The sequence below is a fragment of the Siniperca chuatsi genome, linkage group LG4 (assembly GCF_020085105.1).
Source record: "Siniperca chuatsi isolate FFG_IHB_CAS linkage group LG4, ASM2008510v1, whole genome shotgun sequence".
NCBI classification, from domain to species: domain Eukaryota; kingdom Metazoa; phylum Chordata; class Actinopteri; order Centrarchiformes; family Sinipercidae; genus Siniperca; species Siniperca chuatsi.
The window spans coordinates 32590035-32610610 of NC_058045.1; the positions used below are offsets into that span (position 1 = coordinate 32590035).

General features: G+C 44.4%; 1 protein-coding gene across 4 annotated transcripts in view; it reads right to left on the reverse strand.

The window, feature by feature from the left end:
- dgkzb (diacylglycerol kinase, zeta b) overlaps nt 1-20576 on the reverse strand; it is a 62362-nt gene that overhangs the window by 17470 nt on the left and 24316 nt on the right. For 2 of the 4 annotated variants that reach the window (XM_044192215.1, XM_044192216.1), the window contains 16 exons: nt 13469-14569; nt 12003-12111; nt 10229-10324; nt 9347-9565; nt 9066-9134; nt 8906-8977; nt 7943-8059; nt 6646-6720; nt 6266-6367; nt 5516-5598; nt 4743-4803; nt 3874-3987; nt 3252-3392; nt 3056-3134; nt 1490-1545; nt 1311-1373 (listed from right to left, as the gene is read on the reverse strand). In XM_044192215.1, coding sequence (XP_044048150.1) covers nt 1311-1373; nt 1490-1545; nt 3056-3134; nt 3252-3392; nt 3874-3987; nt 4743-4803; nt 5516-5598; nt 6266-6367; nt 6646-6720; nt 7943-8059; nt 8906-8977; nt 9066-9134; nt 9347-9565; nt 10229-10324; nt 12003-12111; nt 13469-14484 — 2472 coding nt within the window. In that variant the 5' untranslated portion in view covers nt 14485-14569. Of the gene's footprint in view, nt 1-1310; nt 1374-1489; nt 1546-3055; nt 3135-3251; nt 3393-3873; nt 3988-4742; nt 4804-5515; nt 5599-6265; nt 6368-6645; nt 6721-7942; nt 8060-8905; nt 8978-9065; nt 9135-9346; nt 9566-10228; nt 10325-12002; nt 12112-13468; nt 14570-20576 lie in introns of those variants that run through there. The other 2 variants (XM_044192217.1, XM_044192218.1) reach the window with 2 other exon arrangements.

Consider the following 20576-nt stretch of genomic DNA (forward strand, 5'->3'; position numbering starts at 1 on the left):
CAGTCAGTGTTTCCTGCAGCAGCAGTCTGCAGGCAGGAGTACTGACTAGCTGTAGTTTCTATTTTTATATTAGGCAGAGAGCTAGTAAATATTGTATTTTATCCATTTTATAAAACATTTTTCCTTGTATGTTTGGCATCTATTTTAATTCATGTTTCCTTTCGTAGGGACTGTTTGACCACAAATAGGCTCGTATACCACTCTGATAAAGACAGCTGATAACGTAACAAAATATATAAAAGTTTGTAATAGAAGACAATTATTTTTGATCAGTTATTTTGATTAAATTATAATGTTGTTCTTGTTTTTCCATTTGAGGGCGATGGGCCGTGATTTGTGTTACAGTGTTACAGCGAACACAGTCTTCCTGCAGCAGTCACATTTTTGTGTGTCAGCAGCCTGTTCAATCCACCATTAACAGCATATCTGTGGTGATGTATATCAATAATTGCCATTTAACGTACGCTTCCTCTTTCCCAGTGTGTGCTGGGATAGCCTCCAGTGCCCCAGCACCCTGAACAGGAGAGGCGGTTTACAATGATGCAACTCGTGTGAACCCGTCAGCTTCAGCAGGGTTCAAATCCAGGACCGAGAGACAACAGTGCTGTTTAAACCTTTAAGTCGTATTACCAGATAAGTCTGGTAATATTTTACATTTTTCTTCTTGTCATCAAACCTCACGTTCAGACTCAAACAGCAGTGAACGTTTCTGCTAACAGGTGTGTGTGTGTGAATCACAGCTGATGGATCTTCTTCCTCCATCGTCGTCCAGAAACTGTTAAAACACATCAGCGAGCCGCTCTGCTGCACTGGGTGAGATGTTCCTTCATCACCATGAACACACACACTGTAGTTTATTCTGCCTCAGCCCCACACACACCGTCCTGCTGCCCCAAACACTCACTACAGCACCACATGTGGATTCATCCGCCGCTGGAAATAGTCCCCAACAGATGCTCTGTTTCCTCCTGTTAGTCTGATAAAAACTACAGCGAGCAGCTGTTTGAGGAAACTACTGAGCCTTTTCAAACAGGAAACTATATATTTAAAGATTTACGTCTTCAGCAGGAACCAACGGGCTCGCAGCTGAGCGCCGCAGACAGGAAGTCAGACGGTACTGAGAGACGGACCGACCTGAGATTTATTCACAATAAGAAAAATATATAAAAACATATCAACAAACAAACAGGATAAACAGCATCTCTGCTGTCAAAACGTTCCATGTTTGAAGAAATACAATCAGCTCATGATGACGTCTGTTCCTCCTGTAGAAAGTTTCAGGTAGATTTTTATCATCTGTCTCTACTCACCACCACTCTGATGTGCTTGGCGAGGTCTTTCGAACTCCCGCTCAGGAAATCTGAGAAGGCCGTCTGAAACACACACACACACACACACACACACACACACACACACACAAATACGTGGACGTTACAAACAGTTTGATGTGTAAACAGAGCGAACAGAACGGACCAGCGAGGACACTTACCCCTGCGTAGAACATCTTGTTCCTGAAGCGGCTGTTAAACTTCTCCGGGTTCGCCTCTGAAAAGACAAACAACCTGTTCAGTTCACAAAGTTTCTGATTTTGCATTAAAGCCATCAGTGACTTACAGAATAATACAGAACAAGCAAAGGAAGAAGTGGACATACAGTTTCATTATGTGAGATTTGAATTTAATTAGATACATTTTTATTGATCCCTGTTTGGTAATGAGGTCACTGATCAGCAGAGGAAGGAGAAGGAGCACTAAAGGTAACATGAGGTCTTTTACAGCTCAGTGGATACTTTACAGGTTCTTCTCTTACTAATACACATTTCAGCATGTACGCTGTAAATCCTGGGAATGTCATCTTTTATTAATCACACAAAGCAGCCTTGTTCTAAGCTTCATGACGACGATGATCAGCGGGCCAATCAGATTTGTAGGTGGAACTAAAGGTCTGGTCACACCAGAAAGTGACGCAATGAAATGAATCCTCGTCTTCGAGTCTTGGTGACGTAGTGACTTCTCACAGGGTAGCTGGTTAACTACTGTAGCTGGTGAGCTAACCGCTAACATGCTAGCGCTAGCCAGTCACAACATCTCTCTGAGCTTCTTTCTATTTCCTCTGTACTGGACCGTTTACTCGCCCTGACATTTTGTCCTCAGGACTGTTCATCATTTCATTCAATAAAGATTTTTATTGAAAAAAAGCTGTTCTGGCTAACGAGCTGTCAGTCATTTACTACAGTACGTTTATTATACAGCAGTCTGACGTCCTCCTGTCTCCTAACTGTGTGAGAACCAGTTTATACTCTGACAGAGGAGCTTCACTTAAACTGGACGGTGACACGCAGCTAATGAGCTACGATAGCTTCCTCCATTTTGGACTCTCCGGCTCTCCGTCCACTCAGAGGTCAGCGCTGTCAGGACCGTAATGAAACTGCAAAATGTCTCAGTTTCCAATGCCGGCGTGACCAGACGTTAACAACAGAGACGTAATCTTCTTGTGTCCGAGCCAGAAAAACGGCAGCAAGAGTGAAAGAGATCAATGCAAATGCACAGGAAGCTGTAATTCATCTTACAGAAGTAACATCTATTAAAATCAGTGTAATTCTTCGGCTGCTACCTTTGGCTTTAGCTTCTGTGTTGACTGAAAATGACACCAGCCAACACGAACACAATGTCAGGCTGAATGAAGTGAAATGTCTGATCATCAGGGTAATTCAATTTATCCAGAAGATCTGGAGATACGTGGTGCATTTCTACATGTTCCTAGGGGCGATCACAGGGTTGGCGGTTCGATCCCCAGCTGTCCACATGTCGAAGCGTCCAGCATCAACCATCGTGTGTGTGTGTGTGTGAACAGGTGAATGAGCGGCCTTGTAAAGCGCTATATAAATGTACCACGTTTTAATAATTAGACTGTTTGTGGAAAATCGTTTTCATCTTGAATATCAGTCTGAATGTCTTTACAGCACATCCATCATGCAGCAGCGATCATCCTGCTTCGACAACGCAGCGCTGCTAAATCTGTCACGTGACATGTGTTAGTGTGGGGGTGGACTGACCTCTGGATTCATGGAAGCCCAGCGTGACGTGAGCGTCGAAGCCCAGACTGAAGTAGTTGTTGAAGACGTCGATAGGAAGCTGAGAGACGGCAGTAACACAAATCAACAGACCGCTGAGACAGTGACCAGTTTAAAGAGGCTCGTGCAGGTTACATTTCTCACTGAATTCACTCTGTGTCAGTGATACGTTACGGACCTTGTCTGTCTGATGTTCGTCCCTGTCCTCCGGCCGGGCCTCGGGGTTCGCCTCCACGTTCAGGTTCCATCGGTCCAGCTGGACGATGTTTCCATCCTCAACGTGTGAAAGGATCTTTGTTATCGGTTCGTCAGTGTAACCCTGAGGGAGGAGGCAGCACGGTTTACACCTGTCGATGTTCTGAAGTGCTTTTAGTTTATACGAAATGTGGCTGCGTGTAACTACTCTGCCTACTACACTTATCTGACAGATGTGGTTATTAATTACTTTGCAGATTAAAGTACAAAATATATGATCAGTTTATAAAATATGATGCATTGTTAAAGATTTAAATACCAAACGGAATTCAAAGTAGCATCTCAGCCATGCAGCATTACAGTAACGCATCAGTAATAATAATAATAATAATACATATATAATAATATAACATTCTTTGCTTTTGTAATAATGTTTTTGATGATAATATTTATGCTTTGCTGAAGTAAAATTCTCAATGCAGGGCTTGTAATGGAGTATTTTTATACTGCAGAATGAAACTACTGTCTCGGGACCAGTGGGAGAAGTTCTGTTACAGCTCCTGGACCGCCCAGTAGAGCTCCAGTTACACTCCAGCAGAACTCACCCCTCCCCAGTTGAGAGTCCTCGCCAGGTCGTTGCCGGTCCCCAGAGGAAGGACGGCCACGGGAGGCTGAGGACGGAGCTTCAGCTGGTCCAACACCGACAAGATCCAGCCCACCTGAACAGGTCAGAAACACGCTCAGCTCTCACAGCTACAGGTGAATATTATTGTTCAACATGTTTTTATTAAGTAGTTTGGTTCATATACATATGATTAATCAGCTGGCGTTCAGTTTAACACTGATAAAGTCAGAGAACGTGTGATTCAGGCAGTCAGTTGACTTTCAGTCAGTAAATGAACAAACACACGAACAGTAGCAGCAACAAAATAAACTGTGGAGGGAAAAAAGCAAGAAAAAGGCCATAAAGAGTTGCTTCATGACCCCACCCCGTCATCCAGCCCATCCCCGTGTATTCATTGAATATTTTATATAATTCTGTGAAATATTAAAAAGCTGTGAAAATGCAGATGTCTTCTAAGTTCAAGCTGTAGCGGACTTAATGAGGTGTTTCCAAACTCAGAGCGTATTAAATCTTCTCTAAATGGTGTTTTTAATGGTTTGGACAGCAGTTTTCTTCCAATATGTGAGGATTATTATTATTATTGTTATAAGTGATTTTCTGTAATGAGAGAATCTGAAAGACAGAGTGTCTGAGCTGAAGTCAGATTCATCGATGATTAATAAAAGGTTGGACTTCGGAGACAATATGAAACACGTCGGACCAAAAGGGTTGAATCTTCTGACTTCAGAGGACGGGCATCTGTCCCACGTGGGAGAAACATCTGGAGAGGTTCTGTGCAGTTTTACTTTAGAACAGTGGAGTCTGTGTAGTATTATTGATTGTTTGTGTGGTGAATTGCGTTGGACTCACCGTCCCGTCTCCCCCACAGGCCAGGATCCTCAGGTTGGGCACTTTGGCATACAGCTCCAACCTGCAGGAAACACAAAGCAAAGCATGAACAGTGAGACTTAAACTGGGACAGACACCCTCCTCCAAACCTACAGGGCTGAAGAGACTCTGGAAAGACCTGGAAGGACTGGAGAGACCAGGAGGGTCTATGGATGACTGCAGGAACTAGGGGGGCTTAGAGGACTAGAGTAGACTAAGGAGGGAACTGAACCCTGTGGATCCTGCTGTCAGTTTCTGATGACGGCGTCACAGCTTTTAATGGTTTTTAAGGTATAACGGAAATGACTAATATTGATAGATGATATTTCATTTATTGGATTATTTAATTAAAATGTGTTTATTGCTGAAAGACATCAGACTCCTCTCCCTGAATACATTAGGATCCATGATGCAGATTAAAAGGAAAAATAAGTCATAATAATCATGAGTAGAAAAGTCTGACCGAAGAAAGTTGCTTAAGTTTCTTTTGTCAGTCAGACCTTCAGTTAACACAGACCCACTATTTGTAACTAGACAGCGAATCAGAAAAACTAATAAAATCTAAAAACTCGCGTGTTGGTTTTGTGGTGGTGTTGTGATGCGGCTTCGGCTGCAGCGTCCAATCACTAACTGATTTCTAATAAACTTCGGTGAACACTGGTCTCATGTGTCCTCGCTCAGCGACCGCTCCTCGCTCCCCCGAACAGAAGTAAAGGAAGCGGGACGTACTCCTGGGTCGGCGCGGCGGATCTTACCCCTCTCTGGGTCCTCCCTTCGTCAGGTCGAACACCTGCCGAGGGTTCAGGTACCACATGAAAGACTGGATGATCTTGGCTCCCTGAAAGAAAAGAAAAAACAGAAGCATGTGAGGTGAGAATATAAATACATAAATAATAAAAATAAAAACACGTGCAAATTGCCTGAATCATACAACAAAAACTAATTCTGTTTGTTATTTTCAGCCGGGGCTTTTTTTCCTTGTTTATGTCTTTATGCAGATTTTTGTCAATTGTTTTGCTCTAAAGCTACAATATTCCTCAATGTGTGTTTTTAGTCAGAATCTCAGCTTCTCTGAAAAGAGTCCTATTGATCTCTTAACAACAAAAACTAAAATATTTTTGATCAAAATAAAATGCTATGTGAATTGCTGCATTATTTTGCACTAACTTCACTTAAAATCGTGATCTAATTTCGTTGATAGAGACCTTAATGTTGTATTTCCATCTTTACTACCAAGACCACTGTCCTTTATCTTTGACTGATGCTCAACTCTAATATGTTTTTATGAGAATCTTAACTGTAAATAAATTGTTTTTTTAAATACAAAATATGCACAGGAGGTGGCAGAACAAAAGTCTGCGAAGCACTCGCTGCTGCACAGTAACGACTGAATGAGTGTGTAAACGTGTTGATCGGCTCCTCTCACATCTGGATTTTAAATCAAACTGTAAAAGTGTTGATGTTCCCTCGCTCCCAGTGGAAATCAAGCAGGAACAGTACACTACCTGGTTTCCTCCGCTCTTCGGGTTGACAAACACCAGCAGAGGCTTCATGAGCTGAGAGGGGAGAGGCTTTACCAGGAAGGGCTTCCAGCGGCCATCTTGGCCCTGAGAGACAACGCAGAGTAGAAACACACAGGAGACTGCCTCATAACCGCATCACATTATCCAAACTCAATAACCTCAACACAACAGATATTCTAATTATATTACAGCTACCTCATAGTATACAGCGACGGTTTTGAGCTTCAGACAGACTTGTAACTGATACAGGATCAGTGATTCAAAGCAACACAGCAGCGAAGGCTACATCTTGCTGGTAAACAAAACTTTGGTTTGTAAAATGATAAAACAGCCTGTTGCGTTCTGTGTCGTCACTTCCTCACCTCTGCCCCCTTCTTGCTCGACTTGTTGCATTTCAGCGACGTCCTCTTCTTCTTTTTACTGGACTTTAGAGACGACTGCAGAAAGAAAGACAAACGCAACGACGACGTCAGCGGCTGTGTGTGTGCGTCACGTTTATTTTACGGTGTGAGGACCCAAACCTGGTAGCACACTGACACTGTGGGGACCGACCTCCCTTATGGGGACCGAAAACCCGGCCGCCACCCGTTTTACAGTTTACGACCAAACCAAAACAGATGTTTTGTTCTACTTTCTCTTCGTATTTACAGGAGGCCGCGGAAAAATATGACTGTTTGGACAGGATATACAGATGGACAACAAAGAAGTGAATTAATAACGCACAACTAGTTTAACAAGTCAGTCAAGTAAATTTATTTATAGAGCACTTTCAAAACAAATAAATGTCGACCAAAGTGCTTTGTAGAGAAATTTAAAAAATGACTAATTAATTAGTGTAAAAAACAAAATACAACTGATCTTATATTGATTATGTAGTCATAATAATTGTCTCGTTGTGGACTCAAAAGCAGTTAAGTGGTAAATTTATAATTAGGATTAGGTTTAAACTAGTGCGAGAAGTAATGTTGCTGTCCAATGAAAACCATGGATCTCCAAATTTGGTGATTTTGAATTTTTCAGATGAACTGAGGTATTAAAGAGTAACTTTAACACCAAGTTTCAAGCCTGTTCCACCTCTGAGACCACAGCGAGCATCACTGATGGCTGTGCACCTGTAAACACACCCGACAGCGATGGCACAGGGTCCTGGAGCACACCTGTAAAATCACCACAGCAAAGTGAGCAGGTAAACCACTGGAGGTCAGCAAAAACAAGCTTTTCAGGGGGTGATAAGATGCTCAGAAGCTTTACTTTATGGGCTGAGAAAATGATCCTTCTCCTTACGCTAAATAAACCATGTGGAAACTCATTGGATCGTCTGAAAAATACAAAATACTAGTTTTCTTTGTTAATGGAAAGTTGACATTTTGGAGATACATGGCGTTCACAGGACAGCGAAAAAAGATAAGGGTTAGAAAATCAGTGTAGTTAGTAATGGTAGTGTGTGTGTGTGCTGTTTTAAACCATCCTAGTGAGGACATTTCTGCATTGTGAGGACATTTTGGCTGGTCCACACTACCTCAAGGGACTGTTTGAAGGTTAAGACTTGCTTTTAAAGGTTAATGTTAGAATTAGGTTGAGTTTAAGGTTAGGGGCTAGGGAATGCATTATGTCCATGAGCGTCCTCACAAGTACTGACAGACAAACGCATGTGTGTACCTGTGTTCTCCGGACCCTGATGATCCAGGTAGGAGGGATGATGACGGCAGCGTGAGCTCCCAGAGAACAGCACTCCTCTATCTGCTGCAGCATGAAGCACGTCACCTTGTTGTGATACTGAAACACAGACAGGAAGTCACTTCGCTGAACGAGCCCTCGCAGTTTTACGTTGCCTTGTACTTCGGGGGCGTTGAGCACACGGCAACGCCGCAGATCTTCTTAGTGTACAGGTAGCACTACTACCCACCATGGCAATGAATACTTCTTACTTAGGATTAACTGACTCAGACTAACTTTTTCCATCCAATTTCATGCAAATTTTAAGAGAATTTCCAGACAAGGAAACCCGACTCGCTGCTCGTCTCCGCCCTCTGCTGCTGCTGCTGCGAGAACGCGAGCTCATTGGCTGACGGAGGTGAACAGCTGGTGGAGCTGATCCTCCAGCCGCTGCCGTTAAAGCGTCGCAGAAGAAGAGGACGCAGCGAGATTAAAAGAGCTCCAATGGAAGCTCAGACGATGGAAACATGACGTTTCTGTCGGCTTCATGTGTTCGTGTGAGGAAGGCTCCAGCCTCCTCATCGCTCCACACACAGCTGATGCTTTCAGCTCTTCAGGCTTCATGGACGCCATCATTTATTCTCTCAGTCTGCTTCTGGTTTCATCCACAAACAGCTTTTACTCCTCACACAACAGGAAACACATATTTCGAGTTCTTTTTCGAATTTCCGGTGTTTCAGCTCAGGCGGCAGCAGCTGTAAGTATAACTTCACATAAGCTTAACAGCACAAATGTACGCTAACGTGAAAAATATGCTGCAACACTTAAAGTACACACTGAGGTACATCACAATGTATTTGATATCTCATGCAGACTGGCAGATTTCTTTTCACCGACTGGGAGCTTAAAATATTACATTTTCAGACATCTCTTGGACTTGAACAGCGGTGTGACTGTGGGACTCACCGCCTGTTTGCACCACGAGCAGCTGATGGCAACAATCTCTTTGCTGTGAAATGAAAACTTCTGTTGAAATCCCTGTGGGTGATAAAATAAGAGACTCCGTTAGCTCTCGGGTTCTGCATCCTCTGAGTAAAAAAGGTTTGAGGGATTGCTGGAGACTCACCTTCCCACACTGTCGACACTTCCCTGTCTGACGCCTCCTGTGGACCCAGTGGTGCCGCACAACGTTGGACTGAAATAAAACAGTGTATTAACAATCTGACATGGTTTGTAAGAGCATTCGATTCCTGTTTGATTTTCTGAATCGATGTAAACGTTTCACACTGAATTTGTTCTCATCATCTTGTGGATTATAGCGGTTATTAGAGAATCGACACAAAATGACCGACCACGCAGCAGATGATCAAAATGACACCAGTCCAGACAAACTCAACTGAGACTGACCTCTCGAACAGCTCGAGATCCCGGTTCCCTAAATGACGGCTTGCACCTGAAATTAATCTGAACACAGAGACGAGAGACTGTGAGGACAGCAAGAAGAAAAGCCTCCGAGTGAATCTGGTCCAGAGAAGATCCGGGGTTTACCTTCTCCAGCTGCTCCATGCACATGGTGTGGACCGATATCTTACATCCAGCACATTTCTTCCTCGCCACTGACTTTTGCTGCAGAAAACAACAACAGATTTATTGCATTGTAATACCTACTAATTGCTTGGTAACAGTTGTTTTATTGAAATTATGAGGGGGTCATGTATGTTTCCTTTTGCTGAAGGGAGGGTCATCTACATTTTCTGGGAAAGTGGGGAAAGGTCTTTAGTGATTTGTCACCAGCCTACAGCAGCTTCACTTTGCTCTGCTGTGCTTCTTAACAGAAAGCAGAGCCACGTTATAACAGAACGTAAATGTGTCTTATAAAGTGACAGTGACAGCTCTTTAAATAAAATGTAATTCATTCATTCAAATAAAGAATAGCTGGATTATTCAGTAAACTATTTTATTATTCCACTTATTAAAGGTTGGAGTACACCATCTTTAATTATTAATGGCAAAATGAGTCGTACCGGTTCCGTCGTGTCGTGTTACTTTGAGATATTGAGGCCAGTGTTTTTCTCTTAGTTAAGGGGGGGAGGGTTCAAAGAAAATATGAACAACGCTGGGGAGTTTTTAACAAAGTGAACCATAATGTTCAGCGCCCAACCCCAATCATTTTCATACAGTCCCTAAAATACTCCAACAGGGTTCAAGTTGGACCAGAACAGGACACTACAGCTACATTTCATTAACAACAGTGCAGTGTTTCTGACCGCAGGGGGCGCTGTGACTCACCAGTGATTTAGCGATGCAGTACTGCTCTCCAACGTAACAGAAGTCTCCTGACCCGCTGGTCTCAAACCAGATGTGGTCCCCAAACTGGGCGTTGTCCTGCGACGGATAACAAGAGGCACGCATCAGAACATTTTTACTGCTCGGGACGATTTCAGTCTTCTGCTCCACAAAGTCAAATATAAAAATATAAAACTAAATATAAACCTAACATTTAGATATCAGTTTAAAGGTGTCTTAACAAATAATGTTCAGACAGTAGTTTGAGTTAACTTTATTGCAATTACAGTAAGCGTTATGAACTTGCCTTGGTGTCAACACAGCATGCTAATAATAAAAACATAATACACAGACATATTGAAGATACTGTAACTAAAGAGAAGACGACGACTGACCACTCGAGAGTCAAATCGCCTCTGGGAATATATTTTAAACGAAGCTGTCAGAGGCGAGGGGAGAACCGTCGCTAACAGTATTCACAGCTTTTAGGTGAACCTGAACTTGAGGAGTTCCCTGTGGAGTTTCTGACCTGTTGGAGCGTTTCGTTTATCTCGTGCACGCGCGGATGCACAACAGTGGTTTTCACACTATTCCACCGACCGATCAGGTGATACGGCAATGTGCCAACAAAGGCAGGGAAGAAGAAGACTGCAAGCCAGTAAACACAGATGTAAACAATGCTGGATTTTAAATACTTTAAGAATCCTCTTTGCAAATGGTTTATGAAGAGGGAAATGCAGTCGACACGTTTGTTAGAGCTCAAGGATGCAAACGCTGAGTTTCAGTGAGAAACACTGAATGTGAACGTAACCTGGTCGAGTCCCGGGTCCCGGGTCTCTCCAGCTGTCACTCTCATAATAAACCGGAAATCTCCACGGGGCAGTTTAACTATTACCAGCACTTCAGTCACGCTTTCAAACCGAACTGCGACAGAGAAAGTCACCACTGGACCGCCGCAGTAGCTTCTCTTGAACTCCCCCTTTTTTCCTGTTTGCAGACACTGCGGCCCCATCATTTAATAAAACTAATTATAAAAGGAGAACAATTAGTAATACTGAGTTCAATCTTCTTCTTTTCCTTTCGGCTGTCCCCTTTCAGGGGTCGCCACAGCGAATCATGTGCCTCCATCTAACCCTGTCCTCTGCGTCCTCTTCACTCACACTAGTTAGCTTCCTGTCCTCTCTCACTACATCCATAAACCTCCTCTCTGGTCTTCCTCTAGACCTCCTGCCTGGCAGCTCCAGCCTCAGCATCCTTCTACCAATATATTCACAGTCTCTCCTCTGAACACGTCCAAACCACCTCGATCTGTCCTCTCTGACTTTATCTCCCAAACATCTAACATGAGCTGTCCCTCTGATGTCCTCGTTCCTGATCCTGTCCGTCCTCGTCTCTCCCAAAGAGGACCTCAGCATCTTAAGCTCTGCTGCCTCCAGCTCTGCCTCTTGTCTTTCCTTCAGCGCCGCTGTCTCTAAGCTGTACAACATCGCTGGTCTCACCGCCGTCTCCAACACCTTTCCTGACCCGGCATTTTCATTAGTGATTATATTGTCACACGTTGCTGTTATCAGCGTCGTCGTAGTTCCTTTATAAAGGCCTGACGCTCGACGTGATGAGCCGTCTGTTCCCTGATCGCAGATCGCTTCTTCGCCTCCTTGCTCTAATATTCTGACTGACATTGAGATCCAGTCTCCTCATTGATTGAATCATTTGATGTTGAACGTTGGCCGGCCGGCTGAGCAGCCGCTGAGTGAGCGAGAGTGACGAGGTGACTCACGCTCCAGTCGACGGTGCTGTTGGGCTCGTGCAGCGCGTCGGCCTGTCCGGACGTCGAGACGTTGGGCTGAGCCGCCACGTGCGGCAGGCCCGACTTCGCCATGGCTTTCCTGAAACCACAAGAGGACAGAAGACCTTTTAAGAAAACAGACTTCAGATCAGTTGTATGTATTATTAGTTGTGCAACGTAGAGTAGTTTCTGTCATGTCACGTTGAGTTTGGCTCCTGGCTAAGTCTCGCTGCACTGGAAATCTAGAGAAGTTATTCTCAATTTACTTTTTAGAGCTTTTTGGAGCAAACTCCATGTTTCACAAGCAGCTTCTTTGAGTTCCCTCGTGAGCAAAAATAACGCTTCACATGGCTTTTCCTACAAGGTCATTATTTATTTATATCAAATAAGCAGCGCTGTGAAAGTGAAAGTTATATATCATATTTGCCTCTCATCCGGTTTAAACCTCAGTTGGCTTAGCGTAACATTAATGTAGTCACTATTGTTGTTGCCATGGTTACCTGCAGCCTAATATCAATTAAGCGCTGATTTACAGTGGTGATAAAACTGGTGACCAAAACCTTTTTTATTCTTTTGGTCAACAACACAGTTTTAAACAGATGCCTGCCGGCCAATCAGAAGCAGACATTCTCTGTTATGATGTTATTAATATTGTGGACCCCCCTCCTCTCGTCTCAGGTTATTTGCATTTTTAAAGATGTTGTTCACAACATGTACTGAACACTTTGTTGTGAGATCCCAGTCGCCCGCTCAGGCACACATCACTCTGAACTGTTTCAACTTTATCCGCTTTTAGCAAACTACTGAAACGGTTCATCCGCTGCTTTTAGATATTCACTGTGTTGGTGCATTCACTGTGGCTGTGCCCCCAAATCCTGACAATACTGGACGAAGAGTCTCATGTTGGGGATGTCACAGGTTTGCATTTTGTTTTCTGCCCAAAACCTAATATTTTAGGAGACTGAAGGACCGGACCCAGACGACAGAAACCGGAGTGCCTCCCTTTCAGGATTTGGCGACAGAGTTAGGAGAGGTTGCTGCTTATGAAACCAACACAGGATTTGTAACAAGACACAAAGACATATATTTTCTCAAGTGGGGCATGAATATTTAGTGAGTGAAAGGGTGAAGTGGACAGACACTGATGACACTGATTTCCATGTGGGTGCTATTATGTGATATGCGTTTGAGTTTAATAGCTCGTTTATAGTTTCTGTTTTAATTTCTATTCTTATTTTTTCGTGTACTTCTAATGATTTATTTTTTATTTACTATTTATCTGTACGTATTTCCGTCCTTGTGCTGCTGCAGCCCCTGAAAGGCTTCTCTTATATCGACCAGCGAAATAAAAGCTCAGCCGCACACAACGGAAGCAAACGTTCGTCTCATTCTCTCAGTAACATTAAGACAAGCTCGGCTAACTTCAGCCGCCGTGTCGGAGATCAGGGAACACATACAGCAGGAAGCTACTCCAGCTCTCCAGGTGCGAGTCGTAGGCGTGGGCCCCCAGCGGGCTGAGGGCTCCGGGGCCCCTGTAGAAGGCCAGGTGGTTGAGGTAGTAGACTGAACTCCTGCGGCTGGGCAGCGGGGGGCCTCTTCCTGGCCAGGGGCTCCCAGCCTTGGAGACGGTGGAGATCTTTCTCCTCTTTCTCTGGCTGGAGGCACGATAGCGGCCGTAGGGAGCAGAGTCTCCCGCAAAAACATGAGAGGAGTTCCTGCGGAGGCAGCGAGGGGCCCTGATGAGGGGCCGCGACGTCGACGGAGGCTGGGGAGTGTCTCTCATCACCTCCAGAGCGGAGGAGGAGGAGGGGGTGGAGAAGTGCTGATCAGGAGACCAGGAGGTGGCGTCCTCCTCTTCAGCCAGCCGCTCCGCCTCAGACAGCTGACTGGCTTCTGATTGGCTGTCGTCGGCGGTGGAGTAATCGCTGCTGTCATCGTCTCCGTCTGAGTGGAGGCTGCTGGAGCGTGAAAACATCCTCCTGTTGTTGTTGGCCCCGCCCCTCACCTCCACCTGCTGTTCCCCGGCCGGTAGCCCCGCCCCCATGCCGCCCTCCTCCTCCTCCTCCTCTTCCTCAGCCATCTGGATCAGACTGGCCAGCAGCATGGACGGCCCGAGCAGGTGGGTGTCGATGGTCCGGAGCTTCCCCACCTTCTTCCTGCGCACGGCAAACCTCGGGTTGAGGTTGGGGGTGGTGGTGCTGGAGCGCCTGCGAACGTGTCCCGCCCACCTGTTGTGCCTGGCTGTTTTTGCCAGACGCCCCCCTCCTGCGCACGGCAGCCCCACCTGCAGCTGGACGCTGGAGCGCCGCTGCTGGGTCAAGGTGGAGGAAGGCAGCCCGACGCTGGACCTCCTGCGGGCCTTGCTGGTGGGGATGGCCACGCTGGGCCTCCGCTGGCGGCAGGGTTTGGCCTCTGCATCCACCTGCAGAGCTGCTTCCTTCCTCTTAAAGTGACGGCGGAAAAAAGTGTCCATGTTGGACGGAGAGACGGGCAGACTCCTCTCTGGCTGTAGGGCCGAACAGTAGTTGGCCTGAGTGCAGAGCTATTCAAACTACAAGCTGGGAAGAAGCATTCAGATATTAGACATTATATCACGGAAACATAAATCAAGTTTCAGACTTATAGAGAGACAAAGTGAAACTGTGACCTCCAGGTTCTGTTCCAGAAGTAAGAAAACATCTCTAATAACTAAAAATCCAGAGCAACAGTATGTCGTGTGTTTTACTCCATATGCTCGTGTCTGGAATGAATGAGGACTGAACGGTGTGGAAGTGTTTGGACAGCAGATTACAGCTAAAAAGTTGGAAAAATGACTTTAGAAGAGAGCGCTGGTTTCGTCCATATAGTCCAAAATAATCGTTTGACTTCAGCTAAAGTCTGGAAGGTTTCGGTTTCCAACAGCAGCTGCTGTTGTGGAACTGGTTTGTGTGTAAACTCCAGGACTGAAGAAGGAAAAGCCGAAGGAGAGACCGCACTGAGGTACAGCAGCTGGTGGAACAGAGGCTGGACAGGAAGTGACGTCATGACTTTGGCTCTCTATAAACCTGCTGGACCACCTCTCTCTAAATGTGATTTACCGCCTTTGTGACGCATTTACTTCAAGTCTTACAGACTAATAGGACATTTCTGACAGCTACGATGTCTCCCGATGACAAAATGGTTGCACCGCTGGCAGTTCAGTGTTATTAAAATCAAATATTAACGCTGATACAATCCATGCAGCTTCTTAGAAAAGAACCTGCATCACCTACATGTAGTCTGTGTCTGACCAAACCTGTTAATGAACCGCTACAAATATGAGAAAGTAGCATATCTGCTGTGACTGCAGGGCTAGCAGCCAACCCTGATCAGCACGGGTTATTGATCAGAAGAGCAGCTGTAAAGAGCAGAATGATGCGTGCACACGGGTGTTAAAAAGGCCGACTGACTGGCTTAGCTCCGAGTCAAGTCCCAGGTGTTCACAGGCTGAAAACATGAGCTGCACGATGAGCTCTACCTGGGGAGCCACTCTCCAACAGCAGCAGGCCGTGTGGCTAAGTTTCCAGAATTTACCTGAACGTGTCAAACATGAGCACTGGCAGCATCATTCTGCTCCTCCATGTAAAGTGTTAGGTTGTGTCTTTGTGCAGCTCGTGTTACTAAGGCATCAGATCGCTGCTTTAAGCTGACAGGAACAGAGAAGCATGAATTATAAAACAGTGTGTGTGTGTGTGTGTGTGTGGGGGCTCTCCACAGGGGAGCAGCACAACAACAGGAAGGAACCGTGATTAAGGCCACAACTACCTGCTGGCTTCTCTCGCTCCAAACAAAAACATTACACCAGCAATTAGTCTGTGACGACAGCTTCACTCATCCAACAGCACAAACTCAAACCAGATCATCGCTCATCTGCAGCTGCAACCAGCTGTTAATATCTGATCATATCTGATCATATCTGAGAATATCTGTTAATATCTGAGAATATCTGATCATATCTGTTAATATCTGATCATATCTGTTAATATCTGATCATATCTGTTAATATCTGATCATATCTGAGGATCCAGCACATGGTGACGTCTTCCAAAGACTCGTTTCGTCCGACCAACAGTCCAAAACTCAAAGATATTCAGTTACTGTGATATTGTTTTAGACAATAAATACACATGTCACTGTGTTTCCTGTTCACTGTTCCAATAATACAGTGAAACTATAAACTACGGTGGCCAGCGAGGACAGCGGGAGCGTTTCCAGAGGACACTAAAAGGTGCTGCACACGGCTTGTTTTATACAGTCCATGTTTGGGACTCATGAAGTCTGTGTATCGTGGTTTATGTTGGTTCTGACCGCTGCTGCAGCTCTGCATGCAGCTCGCAAGACCCTGAAGAGCGAGAAAGTGGAATTCTATCAGTAATTTAATGATTAGTGAGCAGATTTAGTGTTTGTGACAGATATTAAACTAGGAAACGCTGTTTATGTGCACTGGGTCGCTCCAGCGTTCACACACGGCTGCAGTCCGTCTGCCACCGCTGATGAACCTGGTTATCATCTCTGATGAACTGCAGTTTCCCAACGCGTCCGTTTCAAAAGCCGTCGTGTGTCTTCGCAGCGTGTTTTCTAGATACATATAATATAATATAAACCAAATATACAAAACATAATTCAGGTATAAAATCTTTGCCTCTCCTTTAAATCTTTGGTAACAGTGTGTAAAAGAATATCACTGATTGGCTTTTTATATACTGTTCAGTTAACACGTTCAATATGTTTTTCTGTTCAAACCAAAGATAGAAATCTGGGAGGATTTTGTTTGTTATGTATTTCTTTCTCTAAGAAGCAGTTAAAACTTTGGGAGCAGAAGGTCAATTAAACAAAAGGAGCAACTACATCATCTAATTAAATTCTTTTAAATCCTCGGATTTTATGAATCACGTTGAAATCTTCGTGTAAAATGTTTTGTTCATTGACATCAGGCAGGACGTCTGTGCATGTCGGCAGAAGTGAGTCGTTTGAATCTGTTTTTTAGGTTTGAATCATCTTCATTTTCCCGACTTCACACGCGTCTTATGAAGCAGGTTTTATGAGTGCTGCCGTGCTCAGAGTCACACTACATGGTTTCATCCTCTGTAATATTTTAGTTTGGCTACAGAAAACTGTCTCAGAGTGATTTGCGGGACACAGTTTCCCCGTGTTTATGTGCGTTATATCAGTCAGTTAGTGTCTAATGATGCGGCACGACGTCGTCTTATTTAGTCCATATTATTATCCATGTTTCATTGCTTTGCATGTCTTGTATTATGAGCCTCTGTGCTGCATGTTTCAAACCGTACCTGACTGTAGTTTAATGGTGTCCTGGATGCTTTTTACTAACATTAACTTCAAATCACTTTTTAATTTTACCTGCGTGCTGATGAACAATCTCAGTAACTTTGTAATTTGAATCTTTTCTTCTGTTTCTGGTGACTCTGTCCAGGACTACAGATGAAAAACAGCCTTTTTGTTAACACCGGTTCATTTACAGAAGTGATTATTAACGTGCACTGCCCCGGTTATAAAGAGCACACTGTGGGTCGCCTGATCCCTGCTGTACTGTAGGGATCTGCAGGACGTGACGCGAGCAGCACTTCAGAGGCCGAGGAGAGGAAGCTCTGCTGCTGTGACAGATTATCAGCAGGGTGATTAGTGACCTCCGCTCTCCGGGAGCTGCAGGGAAACCTCTCCACCTGTAGGCCTCCGTCCTCACCGGAAACCTGTCTGAGCAGCAGCCAGTCACAGCGATCCGGTTCCCTCCTGACCGGAGGCCGGCTGCCGTCCCACAGCTCGCTGCAGCATTCAGGGCCTGGTGACCCGACGCCTGAGCTGCAACAAGTCCTCAAAGACTCAGCGCTCAGGTACAAGTCACAGTACCACAGTGCAAAGTACACACAGTACCACAGTGCAAAGTACACACAGTACCACAGTGCAAAGTACACACAGTACACACAGTACCACAGTGCAAAGTACACACACTTGCTTTGTGAAACAGGGCTGCAGTCTAATATGTGTATAGACAGTACAGGGCTGCGGCTATTTTTGTCCTTTTATAAATATTTGCTTTCATAGCTTGTATCTTTTGTACATTTATTGCATAGTCCGCTTTTTAAAATAAAGTTAATGAAAACAAAACTTGAAGTAGAGCGCCAAGTGAAGTCGCTTCCCAGCAGCTCTGCCTCCCTCCTCACGAGAATAAAAATAGCCGGCGTTTAAACTCGAACCACAGCAGCCTTATCTCTCTCAGTATGAAACCAAACAGCACTATCGAACTGTAAATACGAGCTGCGGCCGCTCGATCATTATGATGCTATTGTTGGTTTGACAAACAGCCAGAGATGTGACTCAGTGAGATGAGCGGCAGGTGATAAACCGCTGCAACATGTGGACAAACGGAGATAGCTAACAGCCAGCAGCAGTTTATCTTGACACAAACACACACAAGTGCTACTGAAGCTGGAGACTGAGAGGAAAACACGTTTTCTCTCTTCGCCTTCAGTTAAATCACATCCTGATCACCTGTCCAGGTGTCTAAATGAATCAGCACATCAGCAGCGAGCTGGAGGAGCGTTTCCTCCAACAAACAGCTGCTTCGTCTGCAGCAGAGTCAGAAGCAACGTTCAGAAAAACGCCCGTCACACTTTCCTAAAGCTCGAGTTTCCTGAGCCGGAAGATATTCAGTTCATCATGAAACACAAGTTTTGCTTGAAAAATGACTTTAACGATTAATCGATTATTAAAAACAGCCTTAATTGATTTTCTAACAAATCTCTTTTTAAAAGAGCGCCCTGACAAAAGATATGCGGCAAGAAAATGAGTTACAGACAAAAAGCTTAAAAAACACAAAACACAACCAGAGTCTGCAGCGCTGCTTTGAGCTACATGCTAACATCAGCATGCTAACATGCTAATGCTTAGCAGGTATAATGTTTACCATGTTCACCATCTTGGTTTAGCGTCTTAGCATGCTAACATGCTCACAATGACAATGCTAACATGCTCACAGTGACAATGCTAACATGCTAATATTTAGCAGGTATAATGTTTACCATGTTCACCATCTTAGTTTAGCGTCTTAGCATGCTAACATGCTCACAATGACAATGCTAACATGCTAATGTTTAGCAGGTATAATGTTTACCATGTTCACCATCTTAGTTTAGCGTCTTAGCATGCTAACATTAGCTAATTAGTAAACATACAGTACAGCTAATTATACAGACAGACTGGATCCCAGAAACCATCTAAATGGCACCTTCAAACAACCAGAAAACAAATAAGACCAATCTTAAATGAAGCTAACAGAGTGCAGTTTTCTACAGCAGTGATTTGAAGTCACAAAGACAGAGACCAGATTTTTCAATGTTAAATGTATTTGCAGAAGGTTTCTGGCTGAAGGAGAAACAAAAGCTTTTTACTCGTTAATAAAAATGAGTCGCGGGAACGAACAGAAGAGCTTTTATTTCAAGATGTCCGCTATTCCTCTTTTCTGTTTCGTTCACAGACACTCTGCCAAAACTAGCCAACGCTTCCAGCACTGCCAAACGCCCTTCTGGCTAATTTTAAGTTCAACCAGACTCAGAACCTGGACTCCTTCAGTGTGAACGTAAAGTCCTTCAGTTCTCAGTAACTAGTTTCAGACTAGTGATGCACTGAACCAGGTCGCACCATTAAAACGTCTCAGCGAGACTTTAGTCACGTGTAAATCTGTTGCTAGGAAACATCTTAAGCGCCGCCCAATCAGGAGCAATCAGCTATGCAAACAGGAAGTCACTGTAGCATCAGGAGCTAGCATAACTTCCAAACATTACAGTTTCAGATAAAGATAAATCTGTGTAAATGTGTTTTATTTCTGTCTGCAGACACGGAGAAATCTGTGTTTCAGAGTTAGTGGGATTCATACAGTTTATAATGAGAGGGAAATATGTGCCTATGCTAAGCTAACTGATGTTATTTACTCATTTAGTCAAATGTTATTAGCATAACATTTCATAATTTGAGATGCGTTGTGTTATTTTAGTGAAATGTAATTTAAAATCATTAATTACAAATTATTAAACAGCATTTGTCAGGTTTCAGGTCAGAGACGTCGACCGAACTGCAGATCACCTCTTTCACTCTGAACGGCTCAGGTGTTAGCATGCTAATGCTAGCTTAGCATCAGCTGGTTCAGTTAGCTAACAACAGCTCCACCTGCAGCTAGTAAACATTTCCTAACAACTGATCTGTACGCGAGAACTAGTCAGCGAGCTGCAGCCTGTTTCAATGCAGCGACGATGAAACGAGGCTCAGTCTGAACCTGCTGAACCAGAGCCCCCTTTCAAACCTTTATCTTGGTGCAACACCAACTGCAGAGTCTGCAGGTCCTGCAGCTTCACATTATTCACATTAATAGCGCCTCAGTGTCGCCTGTAGTGTGTGACCACATTTAGTTGGAGCTCCTTTTAGATGCAGCACGGTGGGAAAACTCCGCACCACCTTCCCTCCGACACCAACCAGTGACATTATAATTAACACTGCCTCTACTGTTTTATCACTCTGTGAAAAACACTGAAC